The 18,382-nt window shown below is 41.8% G+C and overlaps 1 protein-coding gene across 1 annotated transcript in view; it reads right to left on the bottom strand.

The window, feature by feature from the left end:
- The window catches only part of LOC111156589 (ADAMTS like 1), a 934,723-nt gene that overhangs the window by 20,795 nt on the left and 895,546 nt on the right, over positions 1-18,382 (bottom strand). Inside the window, exons 26-28 of the mRNA XM_022517576.1 lie at positions 13,392-13,604; positions 11,499-11,679; positions 8,109-8,316 (exon numbers count right to left, since the gene is read on the bottom strand). Of these exons, the coding sequence (XP_022373284.1) occupies positions 8,109-8,316; positions 11,499-11,679; positions 13,392-13,604 (602 nt within the window). The remainder of the gene's footprint in view (positions 1-8,108; positions 8,317-11,498; positions 11,680-13,391; positions 13,605-18,382) is intronic.

Here is an 18,382-nt window from a genome sequence, read left to right as displayed (position 1 = left end):
AAGAAATAGGGGCTTTCTTCTTTTTCTAAACTTAATAGAAATAAGGGTGTAATAAAGATTAGAGTGGAAATAAGTAGAAATTTAAAAAATAGAAAAATCAACAAAACCAAGAGCTGCTTCTTTGAAAAGATAAATGAAATTGATAAACTTCTGCTCAGACTCATCGAGAAATAAAAGGACTCAAAATTAGGAAAAAAAAATGGAGACACAACTAACAACACAGGAATTATAAAGAGAATACTATGAAAAATTAGATGCCAAAAAACCTAGAAGATATGGGTACATTCCCCCAAATACAATCTTCTAAAACTGGAGTAGGAAGAAAGAGAAAATCTGACCAGATCAATTCCTAGTAATCTGGTAATCAAAAATTCTCCCCACCCCCAAATTTCTAGGACAAGAAGACTTCACAGGTGAATTCTACCAAACTTTTTTTTTTTTTTAAGATTTTATTTATTTATTTGACAGAGATCACAAGTAGGCAGAGAGAGGAGGAAGAAGGCTCCCCGTGGAGCAGAGAGCCTGATGCAGGGCTGGATCCCAGGACCCTGGGATTATGACCTGTGCCAAAGGCAGAGGCTTTAACCCACTGAGCCACCCAGGTCCCGAGTTCTACCAAACTTTTAAAGAAGAGTTAATACTTATCCTTCTAAAATTATTAAAGAAAAATAGAAGAGGAAAGCTTTCACATTTATTCTATGAGGCCAGCATTACTCTGATACCAAAACCAGCCAAAGACACTGCAAAAAAAGGAAAACTAAAGGCCAATATTCCTGGGGAACATAGATGCAATAATCCTCAAAATATTAGCAAACCAAATTTAAAACTATTAAAAAAGGATCATTCATCACAATTCCAGAGATGCAAGGGTAGTTCAATATTTGTAAATCACCGGTGTGTGTCCACTCTCCCCACTTTTATTCAGCCTATTACTGGAAGTCCTAGCTGCTGCAATCAGAGAAGAAAAAAAAATAAAAGGAATCAAAATTGGTAAAGAAGAAGTAAAACTCTCTTTTCCTAGATGACATATAATACTATATATTGAAAACCCTAAAGACTCCACCAAAAAAATTTAGAATAAACAAATTCATAAAGTTGCAGGATACAAAATTAATACATAGATTGGTTGCATTTCTATGTACTGATAAAGTAGCAGAAAGAAAAATTTAGAAGACCATTTATAATTTCACACACACACATACACACCTAGGAATAAATTTAACCAAGGAAGTGAAAGACCTGTACTCTAAAAACTATGACATTGATGAAAGAAACTGAAGATAACATAACAACTGGAAAGGTATACCATGTTCATAGGTTGAAGAATATTGTTAAAATATCCATAGTACTCAAAGTAATCTGCCTATTAAATATAATCCCCATCAAAATACCAATAGCATTTTTCACAGAACTAGAATATTCCTAAAATTTGTATGGCACCAAAAAAGACCTCCAATATCCAAAACAATCTTGAGAGAGGACAACAAAGCTGGAAGTATCATAATCCCTGATTTCAAGATATGTTACAAAGTTGTAACAATCAAAACAGTATGGTACTGACACAAAAATAGGCACAAAGATCAATGGAACAGATAGAAAGGCTAGGAATAAACCAACACTTATATGGTCAATGTTCAACAAAGGATACAACAATATACAATGGGGAAAAGGATGGTCTTTTCAATAAACAGTGCTGGAAAAGGTGGACAGCTACATGCAAAAGAATGAAACTGGGATGCTTTCTTATACCATACATAAAAATTAACTCAAAATGGATTAAAGACCTAAATTTGAGACTCAAAACTATAAAACTCCTAAAACACAGGCAGAAATCTCTTGGACATCAACCTTAGGAACGTATTTATGAGTATATATCCTCAGTCAAGGGAAAGGAAAGCACAAATAAACAACTGAGAGTACATCAAAATAAAAAGCTTTTGCACAGCCAAGGAAATCATCAACAAAATAAAAAGGCAACCTAACGACTAAGACAAGATATTTACAAGTAATATATTCAATAAGGGGTTAATATCCAGGATAACTTCTACAACTCAATATGTACACACAAAATCCATGAAAAAATGGGCCGAGAACCTGAATAGACACATGAAAAGATGCTCAACATCACTAATTAGGGAAATGCAAGTCAAAACCATAATGAGATCTTATATCTGTCAGAATGGTTAGTATGAAAAAGACAAGAAATAACAAGTGTCGGCAAAGATGTGTAGAAAAGGGAGCCCTTGTGCACTGCTGGTGAGAATATAAATTGACATAACTACTGTAGAACAGTATAGGAGATATCAAAAAATTAAAAATAGAAATGCTATATGACCCAGTAATTCCACTACTGAGTATTTACCCCAAAATCTTGACAACACAAATTCTAAAAGATGTACGCACCTCTATATTTAGTGCAGAATTACTTATGGTAGTTAAGATATGGAATTAACCCAAATGTTCACTGATAGGTGAATGGATGAAGAAGATGTGATATATATCCATACAATGGAATATTACTCAGCCATAAAAAGTGAAATCTTACCATATGCAACAACATGGACAGACCTAGAGGATATTATGCTAAGTGAAGTAAGTGAGACAGAGAAAGACAGATACCATATACTTTGGCTTAAATGTGGAATCTGAAAGCCAAACCAAACCAGACAAAAACCAGAGATTTAAATACAGAGAACAAACTGTTGGTTGCCAAAGGGGAGACGAATGGGATCATGGGCAAAATAGATGAAGGGGATTAAGAAGTATAAACTTTGAGTTATAAAATACATGAATCATGGAGATGAAAAATACATCATAAAGGAACACAGTCAATAATACTGTAATGTATGGTGACAGCTGGTGACTACACTTATTGTAGTGAGCACTGAGTAATGTATAAGATTGTGGGTTCACTATGTTGTACACCTGAAACTAATATAACATTGTATGTCACTATACTTCCTCAAAAATTAAAAATAGAGCTACCCTATGACCTGGCAATTGCACTACTGGGTATTTACTCCAAAGATACAGATATAGTGAAAAGAAGGGCCATATGTACCCCAATGTTCATAACAGCAACGTCCACAATAGCCAAACTGTGGAAAGAGCCAAGATACCCTTCAACAGACAAATGGAAAAAGAATATTCCATTTATACAATGGAATATTACTCAGCCATCAGAAAGGATGAATGCCCAACTTTTGCATCAACATGGATGGGACTGGAAGGTATCATGCTAAGTGAAATAAGTCAAGCAGAGAAATTATCATATTGTTTCACTTACATGTGGAATATTAGGAATAGCATGGAGGACACTAGGAGAAGGAAGGGCAAAATGAAGGGAGGAGTCAGAGTAGGAGGTGAACCATGAAAGACTGTGGACTCCGAGAAACAAACTGAGGGTTTTAGAAGGAGGGGGGATGGGGGAGCCTGGTGGTGGGTATTAAGGAGGGCACATATTGCATGGAACACTGGGTGTGGTATATAAACAATGAATCTTAGAACACTACATCAAAAACTAATGATGTATGGTATGGTAACTAACATAACACAATAAAAATAATAAAAAAAAAGTGGGTATAGAGGGAATGTACCTCAACAAAATAATTCCCATGACAAGCCCATAGGAAACATACTCAAAGGTGTAAAGCTGAATGCCTTTCCTCCAAGACCAGAAATAAGACTAGGATGCCCACTTTTGCCACTTTTATTCAATATAGTATTGGCAGTCCTAGTCAGAGCAATTATTCAAGAGAAAGAAATAAAAGACATCCAAATTAGAAAGTAAGAAGTAAAACTGTCACTATATGTGCAGATGACATTTTATATAGAAAACCACAAAGGACCCCAAAACCTGTTAGAACTAATAAACCAATCAGTGAAATTGTAGGATATACAATCAATACAAAAAGTCTATTGTATTTCCAGACTAATAACAAACTGTCAGAAAAATTTTTTTAAAATTCCATTTGTAATTGTATCAAAAAGAAAAAAAAATCTAGGAATAAATTTACCCAAGGAGGTAAAAGACCTATAAACTGAAAACTAGGACATCAGTGAAAGAAATTGAAGATGCAAGAAGACATTTTATGTTCATAGATCAGATGAATCACTATTAAAACATTCATACTGTTCAAAGTAATCTACACATTAAATGCAATCCCTGTCAAAATTCCAATGACATTTCTCACAGAAATAGAAAAATCTTAAATCTTAAAATTTGCATGTAATCACAAAAGACCACCAATAACCAAAGCAATCTGGAGAGAGAACACAAAAGCTGGAAGCGTCATGCTCCCTGCTTACAAACTATTAAAAACTTATAGTAATCCAGACAGTATGGTTTGACATAAAACCAGACACATAGGTCAATGGAACAGGACAGAGAGCTCAGAATTAGACCCATGCATCTATGGTTAATTAATTTATGACAAAGGAGCCATGAATATACAAGAGGGAAAGGACAGTCTCTTCAATAAATGGTGCTGGAAAAACTGGGAAAGCCAGATACAAAGAAATGAAATTGAACTACTCTTACATCATAAAGAAAATTGCACTCAAAATGGGTTAAACTTGAACATGATTTTTGAAATCACAGAAATCCAAGAACACATAGGCAGTAAGCTCTTTGACATCATTCTTGGCAATTTTATGTTGAATCTGACATGAAAAGCAAAGGCAACATGAGGAAAGTAAACAAGTGGGACTACAACAGCAAAGGAAGCCATCTGCAAAATGAAAAGGCAACCTACTGAATGGGAGAAGATATTTGCAAATCATCTAAGGGGCTACTATTCAAAATACATTGGGCACTTTTACAACTCAATAACAGAAAACCAAAAAATGCAATTTTAAAAAGGCAGAGGATCTGAATAGACATGTTCCCTAAGAAGACATACAGATGGTCAACAGGTCATGAACACGTGCTCAACATTACCGAGCATCCGTGAAATATAAATCAAAACCACAATGAGATATCACCTCATACCTGTTAAAATAGCCAGTACCAAAAAGACAAGAAGTATGTGTTGATGAGGATGTGGAGAAAAGGGAACCATTGTGCACTGTTGGTGAGAATGTAAATTGGTGCAGCCATTATAAGAAACAGTATGTAGGTTCCTCAAAAATTTAAAGTAGAACTACCACATCAACCAGAAATTCTATTTCTGGGTATCTATCCAAAAAAAAAAAAAAAAAAAATAAAGAAAAGAAAACACGAACTTGAAAGGATACATGACCCCCATGTTCATTGCAGCATTATTTACAACAGTCAAGATATAGAACAACTTAAGTATCCATCAGTGGATGAATGGATAAAGGAAATATGGCACGTGCACATGCACACACACACACATACACACACAGAATATTATTCAGCCATAAAAATTATATCTTGCTATTAGTGATGGCACGTATAGACCTTGAGGACATGAAAGTCAAGAAAGACCGACAAAGACAAATACTGTGTGGTTTCATATGTGGAATTTAAACAACCCTTCCCCCCAAACCATAATAAATGCAGAGAATACTGTTGGTTGCCAGAGTTGGGGGTGGGGGTAAGTGAAATATGTGGAGGGGCTGAAACGGTACAAACCTCCAGTTATAAAATAAACATGTCCTGGAGATGGAAGGTACGTCATGGTGACTATAGTTAATATTCTTCTATTGTATATTTTAAAGTTGCTAGGAGTCGATCTTAAAATTTCATCACAAGAAAAATTTTTTTCCTGAGTAGTTATGGTAACAGATGTTAGACTTATTGTGATCATTTTGCAATGTATATAGATATCCAATCATAGGTTATATACCTGAAATTAACCTAATGGGTACATATCAATTATACCATGATAAAAAAATTCATTATCCAAGGCTCTGCTCCAGACCTGCCATATCAGAATTTGCATTTCTGACAAGATCCACAAGTGAGTCACATTAAAGCTTGAGACATACTTGTCTAGAAGGATTTAGAAGAAAGAGGATGAGAGTGTTGTTTGAAGGGAAGGAAGGGGGAAGGACTTTTTTTCTCTTTTGGAGGAAAGGAATCACTGAGAATGATCAACATAGACAATGTATGTCCCCTTTAGCGACCTCAGTGATCTCCTGTGTGAAGCCAGGTCTGTTCCTAATTGTAATTTTACAAACTGCCAGTAAGCCTTGAGGGCCTAGAAGCTGAGCTGCCTTGGGTGGAATGAAAGCTAGCAGAAGTGGGCTTTTCCAGGTAAGAGAAAGATGATATCCCCCAGGCATCAGAGCAAAAGGGAGCTCATGCCTCTTTGATTATGAAGCACATACATTAGGTCACTGGAAATGGGGGGGGGGGTGTTGGTAAAGGTGCCAAAAAGGAGCCTCATGGCCGAGTGTGTTGGCTGGCCAGCGTTGAGCATTATCCCGGACTCACCTGGGACACAAATGGCCTATGGACTGCAAGTGAATTCTGTGGCCAGATTTCCTCCAAATAACATTTGATCTTCACTAGAGATGGCCACAATGTATTAACTTAATGGGAAGTTCCAAGTGCTTGTTTTCCAAAGAGCGCACCTCAGGGTGGGTACGGAGAAACATGAACACTGTAATGTATAGATAGCCAGTTCCAACACGTTTTGAGTTGCTAGCTGCCCCAAACATTCAGTCACATTAGTTCGTACACTTATGCAGGGAATTAAGAGTGCTGTGTAATTTCGGGCCATCCCGGGAGGCCAGGCTTAATGGCTTGTTTCAGCTACCACCCAGTGAGAAACTATGCCTGGCCAGTCAGAGTAAGTTCAGCCTACGAATTAGTCCCAGGCTCTGACGGACAACAGCTGTCACCACACAGCTGGAGGGGAGGGTACTATCTGATTAGCAGGGCAGGCCGCTCTCAGACGCTAAGTAGGTCCCCCGTAGGTTCTGAACACAGACTTTGAAAGGAACGGAGTGTACGCCATCCTGTCACTTCTGCCAAGCACCACACTGGATTGCTTTTTTTTCTTTTTTAAGTCCCAACAACATTTTAAAACAGATGAGTATGAAAGATGAGTATGAAAACTCCTCTTTGTCTAAATAGAGATGCAAGATCCCTGCAGTGGGGAAAGCTTAGGCCTCTGATTACAACACGAATTCCTGATGGGTGCTCAGTCCTACCCGGCCCCGAAATGATGTGAGAACAATGGTAAGGGGACTCTTGGCGCTCCCATCCCTCTGAGGCTGCTTCTGTCATGGCATAGTGTTTCTCCTGGCTCAGGTTTGTTCTTCTCCATAGAAAATCTTCAGTTTGTGGTAATTTTTTAAAGTCTTAACTAATCATGAAATTTCCTTTCCAAATGGACAGAGTCCTGTGGTTCCTTCCTCTATCCAGAAGCGGCCCCATCCAACCTGGGGTCCTAGGAGCCCCCATTTCTGCTGTGTGTTAAGCTAACCTGGGACTTTCTTGGCTGTCCTCTGGCTGAGAATTGAGAAGGGAGTTGGTGGTTTCAAAGTGATCCACTAGGCTTCAACCCTTCTTGGCTCGGAAGAGTGGTTCTCTACACCGGCTGCACACCAGAATAACCCTGTGTGGTTTCTAGAACTTGCCCATGCTCCTCTCCCACCCGTGAGCGACTGACTTAGAATCTCAGGGGGATGCAGCCTGCACACTGGTCTTTTAAAGGAGTTTCTCCAGTGATTCTAACCGTGTCACCCAGGTGGGAAACCCTGGCTCAGAACAACTCTGCACCACCCCTCTACCCCCCCACCAGACAGATCCCATCAGAGCTTTAAATCATCAGCCAGGGATGATTTAGGATTTAGGATGATTTAGGATCTAGGACAACCAGTGAGAAGAGGTGGCCTTGCAGAAACTGAGTCTAAAGAAGGGGTTGCTGAGGATTTGCTGCTGATCTGAGAAAGGGATGAGCTCGGGGGTAGGGAAATCAATAGCGAAAGTGTAATGGCTGTGGGAGGTATACTTGTGTTAGAGAAGAATGATCCGACACTCTAAGCTTTTGGATGGACACTGGGCAGGTAAATTAATTGACAGATGGGATGTGAAGGGTCTGACATCACAGAGGATGGGGCAGTGGTGGCCTTTTACTTCCTACCGTGGCTGGGTCCGCACCTTTAGATTTATCTTGCAAATAAAATCCTCTTACCTGGCCCCAGTTGGAGAAGGCCCACTCCACGCAGAGCTGCTGGTTGCAGGCCTGGGTGTCTACTGGCCGTTTGGCGAGCTGTGTGCACAGATCATTGGACACAGGGGTGGAGATCCCAGAGGCTTTCAGCTTCTGGCAGGTCACCCGGCGGGTCTGGACGCCTCCCCCACAGCTCCGGGTACAGGCTGACCAGGAGGTCACCATCCACCTGGGGAGAAGAAGAGCAAAGGGTCAGGCTTGGGCAGAGGAATGATGCCATATTGTCTCAGAAACGGAGCCTGTACATCTCCTTATTCTCACCACACAGCTACTAATCTTGGGGCATGGCCCTTTTCATGGTGTACATGGAGTGGAAGGCTGAAAATGGTCCCCCAAAAGATCTGATGTAGACATCAGATCCCCAGAAGCTGGGACTGATACCATATTCAGACAAATGGACTTTGCAGACTTAATTAAAGACTTTGAGATGCGATTATCCTACATTCTCTGCCTTCACAAATGTCCTTAGAAGAGGAAGAGAGATTAGAGGAGGAGACAGTGTGACCACAGAGGCAGAGGCTGGTACGACGTGGCCATAAGCCGAGGGATGCCTGGGGCCACTGGAAGTCAGCAAGGCTTGAGAAAGTTCCAGGGGTTGCAGCCCAGCCGTCGCCTTGATTTTGGACTTCTGGCCTTCCAAACTGTGAGCAAATAAATGTCTGTTCTTTGTAGCCACCACATTTGTAGTAATTTGCAGCCATAGAAAACAAATACCCTTTGGAAAATGACTGCAAAGCTGCATCTTGAAAGAGTGGTCTGAACATCACTTGTCTCCCCGGCCCCCAAATCCACAAGCCTGCAGAGGGAACGCTCTGGGAAGACAGTCCTTTAGCTTAGTTACGCCGCACTGTGGTTCTGGGACTTCCTGAGGCCAGCCAGGTGCGTGGAGGAAGGGGGACGGTCTCCTAGGGAAGTCAGATCCATACTGTGTCTCTGGCTCTCCCCTGAGTCAGTGTTTCTTCTGCTAGTACTCACTCTCTTTTCTACCTTGCCTTAACCCACGTCTCACTGGATTTTGTTGAATCCCTGGGAAACAAGCTAAGTTCCTTCTGGCTTTGTGCAACAGTTTCCCACCTCCACACAAGTCATGGGGCATAGGCCCTACACCTGCTCGCGGGCTGCCTATGGGGAGACTGTCGTTTCTCAGGATGTTAGGTTCCGGCTACAATCTGGGCCGTCAGAAGTGAGATGGGCCAGGACTGCGCAAACAGCTTTTCTCACAAGGCCCAGCTAGAATTTGGGAAACACACTGAAATCCTCGGTCCAGATACAACCCCGTAGGGGCTCTCTGTGCATGTTCGCACCTAGGGCTAGTTTTCAAAGAGAAGGGGAAAAGGGGACAGTGTGGGGAAAACAGAAAAGCCTTGGTACGTTCCAGCCACCTTAGTCAGTCTAGGGAAAAAGAGCATTCTTGGGTTTTAATGCCCGAGACAGAATTTATCTAAATGAAGTGGTAGAACAGGGTCCAAGCTGGACTTCCCGGCCCTATTCACAGACAACCAGGGCGACCCTTGTTTGTGTTCAGAGAAGGCTGCTGAGGTGCCTGAGAAGCGTGGCCGGGAAACCAGTCAAAGGTGGACCTGTGGCCACTTTCTGGTCCCGTGGCGCCACATGTGGCTCCCAGGAGAGGCAAGTAGCATTGACAGGGAGCCAATTCCTTTTGAATCTGGAGCTGTGACTTATTTAGTTTGGTGGAGCCTCCCTGCTCCATCGGCGCTGGAGAGAGAGGACTGTGTGCAGGTCTCCAGTGTGCAGGAGCAGAGCCACTTTGGAAGCCGGCACGAGGTGTTGCAAGGCTCCTGGGGGCACTGAAACCCAAGCTGACACGGCCATTGTTTCATCTGCAGGAGTAAATGAGGCTGATTGACTCTGACCATCACCACAGCAAATCAAAAGGCCCTCGGCAGGTCCAAGACTTCGTCTTCATTTCAAATAGCTTGGCGAGGGCAGTCCTCCAGCCCCTCATATCCCCGGTGAATGTCAGGCCTGCATTTCAATCAACCTTTATTTCCAAATATACATTTCAGCAATTTTTCAGGAGTTGGGTTCGGGGGCGGGGAGGTTTGAGAAAGGAGAGGTATGGCCATGTTACAGTTCAGGAAGGGTATAAAAGGACATTAATCATTCCCATGGAAACCTTCCCGTCAGCAAGTCAAACTGCTGATATTAATGAGCGTGTTTCATATTTCATTGAGTCTCTCCTGGTTTCAGCTGCTCCTTATGACTCAGCTGGCAAAACACAAAGCGGGTGTCTGAGTCGTGTAAGAAAGTCCCCCAGACAGGTAGGAAGGGGGCATCGCGAGGCCCAGCCAAGTCCCCCCAGGCTCGGGATGCCATGCTGGTGCCATCTCTAAGCCCATCCAGTACCCCTTCAGCGACGGCCAGCAAACTGGGTGTAGGAGGCTCTGTGGGACTCACAGCTTCTCAGAGCTGGAAGAGGCAGAGACAGAGGTGGTCACTCTGGGACCAGAGGCCAGAAGCTCTATCCAACATGGAGGCAACTACAGAAAATGAAGATGTGTTTTGCCTTAATGCAGGATGCAACCCTTTGAAGAAGAGGCTAACTTTTCCTCACCTAGAGTACTGAGTAGCACTGTTTCTGAAGTTTGAAGAAAGGGGAGAGTCTGGGATCAAGGCCAGTAACCCCTCTGCCCTCAGCACCTCAGCTGCAAACACAGTTGTCCTCTTATAGACTAGAGAGCAAATTTCTTTTTCTTCTTTTCTCTTCTCTTCTCTTTTCTCTTTTCTTCCTTCTTCTTCATTCCCCTTCCTTCCATCCATCCATTCATCCTTCCTTCCTTCCTTCCTTCCTTCCTCTCTCTCTTTCAGATTTACTTATTTGACAGAGAAAGCACAAGCAGGGAGAGCAGCAGGCAGAGCGAAAAGCAGGCTTCCCAGTGGGGAGCCTGATGCAGGGTTCGATCCCGGGACCCCAGGATTACAACCCAAGCCGAAGGCAGAGGCCCAGTGACTGAGCGATGCAGGTGCCCCAAGAGAGCAAATTTCTTATTGCAGGATGTGAGCGAGCTCTGGCTAGGGCCTGGGATGCTCCTGCTCCCTGAACAGACCCTCTCAGGCACTTGGGGTGCCCCGGGCAGTCCTTAGCCCACCGAGTGGTGAGAGAACCAACTGCCGAGGGAGGAGGCCCGACCTGAGGGATATTTTCCACAGGGTGGGGAGGCCTGGCAAGTCGGGATCTGTAGAGAAGCACAGGGCCTTGGGGGGCAGGCATCCTTGCTGACACTCCGTGTCTCTCCCTCCACAGTGCCGGACAAAGGCTAGCCACCGACTTGGCTAACAGGGCCCAGCCTTGGGTTTGGGGAGGCCTGAGCCGGCATGCGGCACACTCACCGAGAAGGGCAGTCTCTCCGGTTGCAGGCGATGGGCTGCACAGCGGGGCGCACTTTCCCCGCACAGTGAGTAGGGCTGACCTCTGTGCTGTTCAGGAGACACCTCAAGCGGGGCTGCTGAACGCCCCTGTTACCACAGGAGGCCGAGCAGGTTGCCAGTCTGTCCACAGACCACCAGTAATCTGTCACAGGAGGAGGATCACAGGTGAGAAGAGGACTGCGCATTGCCCGTGCTCTGTGGGCACGAGGAGCTCTCACGAATGACCCTCTGCCCTTCAGTGGGCGCCCTTCCCCACTTAGGTAGCCAAGTGGCCTGGTGTCCAGGAGCATCAGTGACTTATCCATGAAATGAGTCCCAAACCCCTACCTCGCGAAGTTACTGTGAGGACTGGATGTCATGAAAGCAAAGGGGCTGAGCCTGGTGCCTGGCGCAGAGAGTACTTAACCAGTGGCTGGAGTCCTTAGTTTTAAGTAAGATTCCTAAGTACTTTTTCCTCCTAGTGGGTCACCAGAAAGTGACTTTCTTTTTCAACAAAGAGATGCAGAAATATCAGAGATACTTTGCAATCGTATTTGTACGTGCACCTTTGAGTTGAACTTGGGAAAAAAAACTTCACCAAAAAACCCCCACAAAAAACCCAGCCTACCCAGAGAGTACTCATTTCCATGAGACGATGACATCAGGAAGAAATTCAGTTTCTGTGGATTTTCTATTTGGGGATCTGGGACTCACTGGTAGGAAAGCTGTTAAAAATAACTGGGGGCTGGTAAACCGTGAGTGCTTATTTGCAAGGTCGTATATTACAAATCTTGCAGATAGGCACTGGCTTCTAGTTTTCAGCTGAGAATGGCTGGTTGGCAAGAAAAGGGAACATTTACTTTCCTGTCCGGAAAGCCAAATGGCAGGGGAGGATGTTTAAGGGGAAAACCCATTTGCTCAGCAAAATCTCCCTCCTCCTGTGCTACACTGGCACAAAATTCTGTCCCCTGCAGAATCTCCCATTTTCGAATGCATGCAATAGAATTTTGCTTTCCCTCAAAATAGTCCCCCACAGGCCACAGGTAGAAATAGCCTCTGGAAAACCTGAAAGCCTCACTTGGTTTCCATAACCAGACCCAATTTGGGTTTGTTCCCCACTGTTTCAGGCTCATTCAAACCTTTTCTTGGTGTAGCTAAAGCCAGGCCTCCCTCAAGGGCTTTCTGAACAGCCTGTGTTCCTGGAAGATTAATGCAGGAGCCGCAGAAAAGGTGCCTGTAGAACACTTAGCACATGACTGCAGCACAAGACCCATGAGCACGATAAGCGGGTCCTGGCACCAGCTTGACTCTCCAGGAGAGGAGGCAATAACCAAGTAGTTCAGATCCAGAGGTTTTTTTTTTTTTTTTCTAACCAAACTAACGGAGAAAACTTGCATTAGTTTAATAAGCTGCTTTGCACGCATGTGTGCGTGTGCTTGCATGCATATAAGGGTGTGTATGTGTGACTCTAACTAGTTAAACAAGCATAAACGAAACTTCTTGGCTTTGCTATAGCACGGTGCTTCCCTGGTCCTCAGTGGCAGCAACAAGAAGCAGCAGAAGCACCCATTTGCAAGAGCAGCACAGACTTTTCCAGATTCTGCTGGCACAGAGCCTGTGGCTCTTCTGAAGGACCTCAATGTACAGAGTCCTGGTTGGGCTTGATTTGCATGCTCTAGGAGCCACTGAGATCAGACATCACTTAGTTTTACTAGAGAATTCGATTCTCAGGTGGACTTTCTTCTTCAAGAACTAAGCCTGGGATTCACAGACCTGTACCCCTGGGGATAAAAATATATTATATGTTTATAAAAAATAAAATTAAAAAAAAAAAAAAGAACTAAGCCTGGCTCCAAAGCCCGCAGGGTTTCTTACCTTGGATCACTAAAGAGGCCTTCTGCACGAGCACTCCTGCCTCGTTCTGAGCAATGCAGCTGAACTCCCCTTGAGACCCGCCGCTAAGATTTGCCACCTGTAGAATCTGTCCAGCTGCCAAGATGTGATGTGTCAGTCCTGGGACAGTCGCGACTGGCTGACCACCATGGAACCACGTGATGTTGGGGGTAGGGTGACCTTTGATGGGACAGCCTAGAAGGAGAGGAGGAGGGAGAGGAGCCATTAATAAAGAGAAATGGGGTATACACCTGATGTGTAGATGCATACGTACTGTGGGGTCTCCTCACCAATGGCATTTTTCTTATGCTTGCTCTTTCCAACCCAATAGATGTTTCTACTCAGGAATTTCAGGAAGATGACTATTATTCATTCAATGAAGGAAAAATTCTTAGAGTACCCAAAGTGCCTATTTCTTTGTCCTTGTACGAACTTTTAAAAAAATGAAGCAATTAATATCCACTCATTGAATATTTTCCAAGTTAATTAGTTTCTATACTGATTTTTGTACTCACGGAAATCACATCTTCAAATGCAGTGAGTTGGGAAAAAAATGCTACACAGTAATAGTGAAAAATCAAACTCTAATTGGTGAAAGTCTAATAGGTGCCACTATTTTACTGTGTGTATGATTTTCTAGTCAAAATTTTTAACAGAATCTAGGAAAACAAGTGTAAATGCTGACTTCATTTTTCAGCCAGTCAGGAAACTTGGCCTTCTAACTGCTTTTACCAAGCCTGCACTGGACATGCACTTATCAATGTAGTCACTGAACATACTTTGATACATTAAAATCCTAAAATATTAAACTTAGATATTGTTTCTCCCCAAGCTTTTGTAGCAGAGAATTATTAAAGTAAACTGACTGCAAAATTGTGAGAAAAAACTAATTTTCTCTAAACTCAGAGAACTTGCTGAATTTGCTGTTGTGTCTTCAACAATTTAGCTTCCACAGAAAATTTATTTGGAAGTTTACTTTTTATTTTTTTTTTAATTTAAATTTTAGGTAGATAACATACAGTGCAATATTGGTTTCAGTAGCAGAATTCAGTCATTCATCACTTACTCAGTGCTCATGATAACCAGTTCCCTCCCTGACACGCACCACCCATCATCCATCTAGCCCATCCCCAACCCACCTCCCTCCATCAGTCCTCAGCTTGTTCTCTATCATTAAGAGTGTCTTATGGCTTGTTTCCCTCTCTCATTTTTTTCTTTTTCCCCTTCTCCTATGTTCATCTCTTTTCTTTATGAAATTCCACATGAGTGAGATCATATAGTATCTGTCTTTCTCTGACTTATTTCACTTAGCATAACACACTCTAGAGCATTCATGTCATTGCAAATGGCAAGATTTCATTCTTTTTCATGGCTGAGTAATATTCCATTACTCTTCTTGACCCATTCACCATTAGATGGACATTTGGGCTCTCTCCATCATTTGGCTGTTGTTGATAATGCTGCTATAAACATTGGGATGCATGTATCCCTTCAAATCTGTATTTTTGTATACTTTGAGTAAATACCTAGTAAGTAGAGCACTTGCTGGATCATAGGGTAGTTTTATTTTTAACATTTTGAGGAGGCTCCATACTGTTCTCTACAGTGGCTGCACCAGTTTGCATTTCCACCAACAGCACAAGAGGGTTCCCCTTTCGCTGCATCCTTGCCAACACCTGTTGTTTCTTGTGTTGTTAATTTTAACCATTCAGACAGGTGTAAGATGATATCTCATAGTGGTTTTGATTTGTATTTCCTTGATGATGAGTGATGTTGTATCTGGTAGCTGTGTGGATGTCTTTTTGGGAAAAGTGTCTTTTCATGTCTTCTGCCCATTTCTTAACCGGGTTATTCATTTTTTGGGTGCTGAGTTTGATAAGTTCTTTGTAGATTATGGATACTAAAGCTTTATCAGATATGTTGTTTGCAAATATTTTCTCCCATTCTGTAGGCTGCCTTTTAGTTTTGTTGTTTATTTCCTTTGCTATACAAAGAACGGCTACTTGCATGGATGTGTACACCTATGGATCCAGAAGAGAAGAAATTTTTCAATGTTGGCTTGTTTCCTATTCTGGAGGAAACACTGTTAGAATTTGTATAGGATGCAGGGTTTACACAGGAAAGGTCCTTAGAGATTGTCTAGTCTAACGCCAGAGGAGGAAGCTGAGGCCAAGAGATGTTAAGGCACTTCCCCAAGATCAAGTGACTGACCTGATTCCTTGCCTTGTGTTCTTTCCTCCATACCTGCTACTTGCCCAGCTGGGTACCAGAAATTTACCTAGGCACCTAGTTAGCTCCTTCTTTTTTTTTCCTGCTCATTCCTTTTGTTTATCCCTTCCCCTCCAACCCCCTCTTTTTTTTTTTTTAAACATTTTCACAGTAGTTGTTTGGTTGAAGTACTTGGAGCAGACTATTTTGAAGAAGGGTCCTGGAAAAATAATGCTAAAATTGACTGTAAGAAGTTCAGTATGGGATATCATTGTTAAAGATCCTGTTTTCATTCCTCCCTGCATTTACTCCCTTTGCCATGTAACTTTGCAGTAGCCTTCAATGAGGGGAGGGCTATAATTTCCTACCTCCTGATTTTGGGTTTGGTCATGTAATACTTTGGCCAGTAAAATGAGTCAGATCGTATACTAATAATCTGAAAGAGAAATTAAGAAAATAATTCCATTTATAATAGTATCAAAAAGAATAAAACACTTAAGAATAAATTTAACCAAGGAGATGAAAAACATGTATACTGAAAACTACAAAATGTTGCTAAAAAAAAAATTAAAACATAAATGGGAAGCTGTGTCATGTTCATGGATTAGAAAACTTAATATTGTGAAGATGTAAATACCTGCAAGGGAACTATAGATTCAGTACAATCCCTATTAAAATCTCAATAACTTTTTCTTCTTTTATTTCTTGTAGAGATAGAAGAATCCGTCCTGAAGTTTATATGGAATCTCAAGGGATACTGAGTAGTCAAAACAATCTTGAAAAAGAACAAACTCAGGGGTTTCACATGTCCTGATTTCAAAACTTAGTACAAATTCTGTAGTAATTGAAACATTATAGCACTGGTATAAAGACAGACATATAGACCAATGAAATAAAATAGAGAGCCCCCAAATAAACTCTGGCTTATATGGTCAAATGATTTCCAACATGGAAGCCAGGACCATTTAATGGTGCTGGGAAACCAAGATAGCTACGTGCAAGAAAATGAAATTATAGCCTTACCTTACACCATATACAAAAATCAACTCAAAGGGATCAAAAACTTAAACTTTAGAGTTAAATGTATAGAACTCTTAAAAGGAAACATAAGCAGAAACTTCATAATACTGGATTTGGCAATGATTTCTTGGATATGATCCTAAAAGCACAGGGCAACAAAAAATAAACTGGACATCATCTAAATTGAGAGCTTTTGTGCATCAAAGGACACTGTTACCAGAGTGAAAAGGCAACACACAGAATGGGAGAAAATATTTGCAATTCACAGATTTGATAGTGGATTAATGTCCATAATACATAAAGAATTCATACAACTGAACAACAAATATAAACAGCCAAACTAAAAAAATGGGTGAAAGACTTGAATAGACATTTCTCTAAAGATATAAAAATGGACAACAAGCACATGAACAGATGTTCAACATCACTAATTGTTACAGAAATGAAATCAAAACTACAATGAGATACATATCAGACCCAGTAGGATGGTTACTTAAAAAACAAACAAATAAGATAACCAGTGTTGATGAAGATGTGAGAAAACTAGAATCCTTGTGCTTTGCTGGTGGGAATTTAAAATGATGCAGCCACTGTGGGAAACAGTATGGAGGTTCCTCAAAAAATTAAATGTAGCATTACCATCATGATCCACTAATCCCACTTTGGTGTATATACCCGAAGGAATCGAAAGTAGGGATTTGAATAGCTATTTGTGCACTGATGTTCATAGTAGCAGTATTCACAGTAGCCAAAAGGTGAAAACAACCTGAATGTCCATCAGTAGATAGGTAGATAAACAAATATATGAGATATATATATATATGATGGAATATTATTCAGCCTTAAAAAGGAATGAAATTCTGTTATGTGTGACAAGCTGGATGAACCCTGAACACATTTAGTGAAAGAAGCCAGAGGCAAAAGCACAAATCTTACAGGAGGCACCTGGTCTGGTCAAGTTCATAGAAACAGAAATCAGAATATGGATTATCAGGGGCTGGAGGAAGGGGAAGGGGGGAGTATGGGAAATTACTATTTTTTAAATGGGTACAGAGTTTCAGTTTGAGATAAAAAGTTCTGGAGATGGAAAGTATGAGTGCTGCACAACGATGTGAAGGCAATTGATGCCACTGAACACTTACAAATGTTTAAAATAGTACATTTTATGTTATGAGTATTTTACCACCATAAAAGAAATGAGACAGATGTGCCGGGATACCAGTTCCAAACCTAAATCTCAAGAGACTGTGTTTTCACTTGTGCTCATGTGCCTTTGCTATCACCAGAAGGACACACTTGGACTGGCCTAATGGTCCCAAACGAGGGTGAAAGAATGGTGGAGAACAGCCAAGTTCATCCCAGCCAAACTCCGTTTAGATCAGCTGAACTTAAGATCAGCAAGAATAAATAATTACTATTTTAAGCCACTGAATCTTACTATTATTTTATGTAATGTGGTGATAGCTAACTGATACACTTAGGGAGAAGGGATTTCCACAATTCCCCTAGGCCTATGGATTCAAGGCTTGGGGTAGGGCAGAGTTTCCACCTGTGTACTGATTGCCCACATCTTCTTACTCAGGTACATAGGAGGAGCAGTTTCCCTGCCTGCTCCTGGTAGCATCTGGGCCTCTGTATGTTATGCAGTCCATCGTGATATCATTATACTCTTGTTCTGAAATGGGGGTAAGAATGGCCTTAGGGAGAAGTGTGCAGAAATCAGTGAGCTGAGGATCTCCTGAGAG

Source organism: Enhydra lutris, unplaced genomic scaffold, assembly GCF_002288905.1.
Source record: "Enhydra lutris kenyoni isolate GAN:26980312 unplaced genomic scaffold, ASM228890v2 scaffoldscaffold47, whole genome shotgun sequence".
Classification (NCBI taxonomy): domain Eukaryota; kingdom Metazoa; phylum Chordata; class Mammalia; order Carnivora; family Mustelidae; genus Enhydra; species Enhydra lutris.
This window is presented reverse-complemented; position numbering and strand designations above follow the sequence as displayed.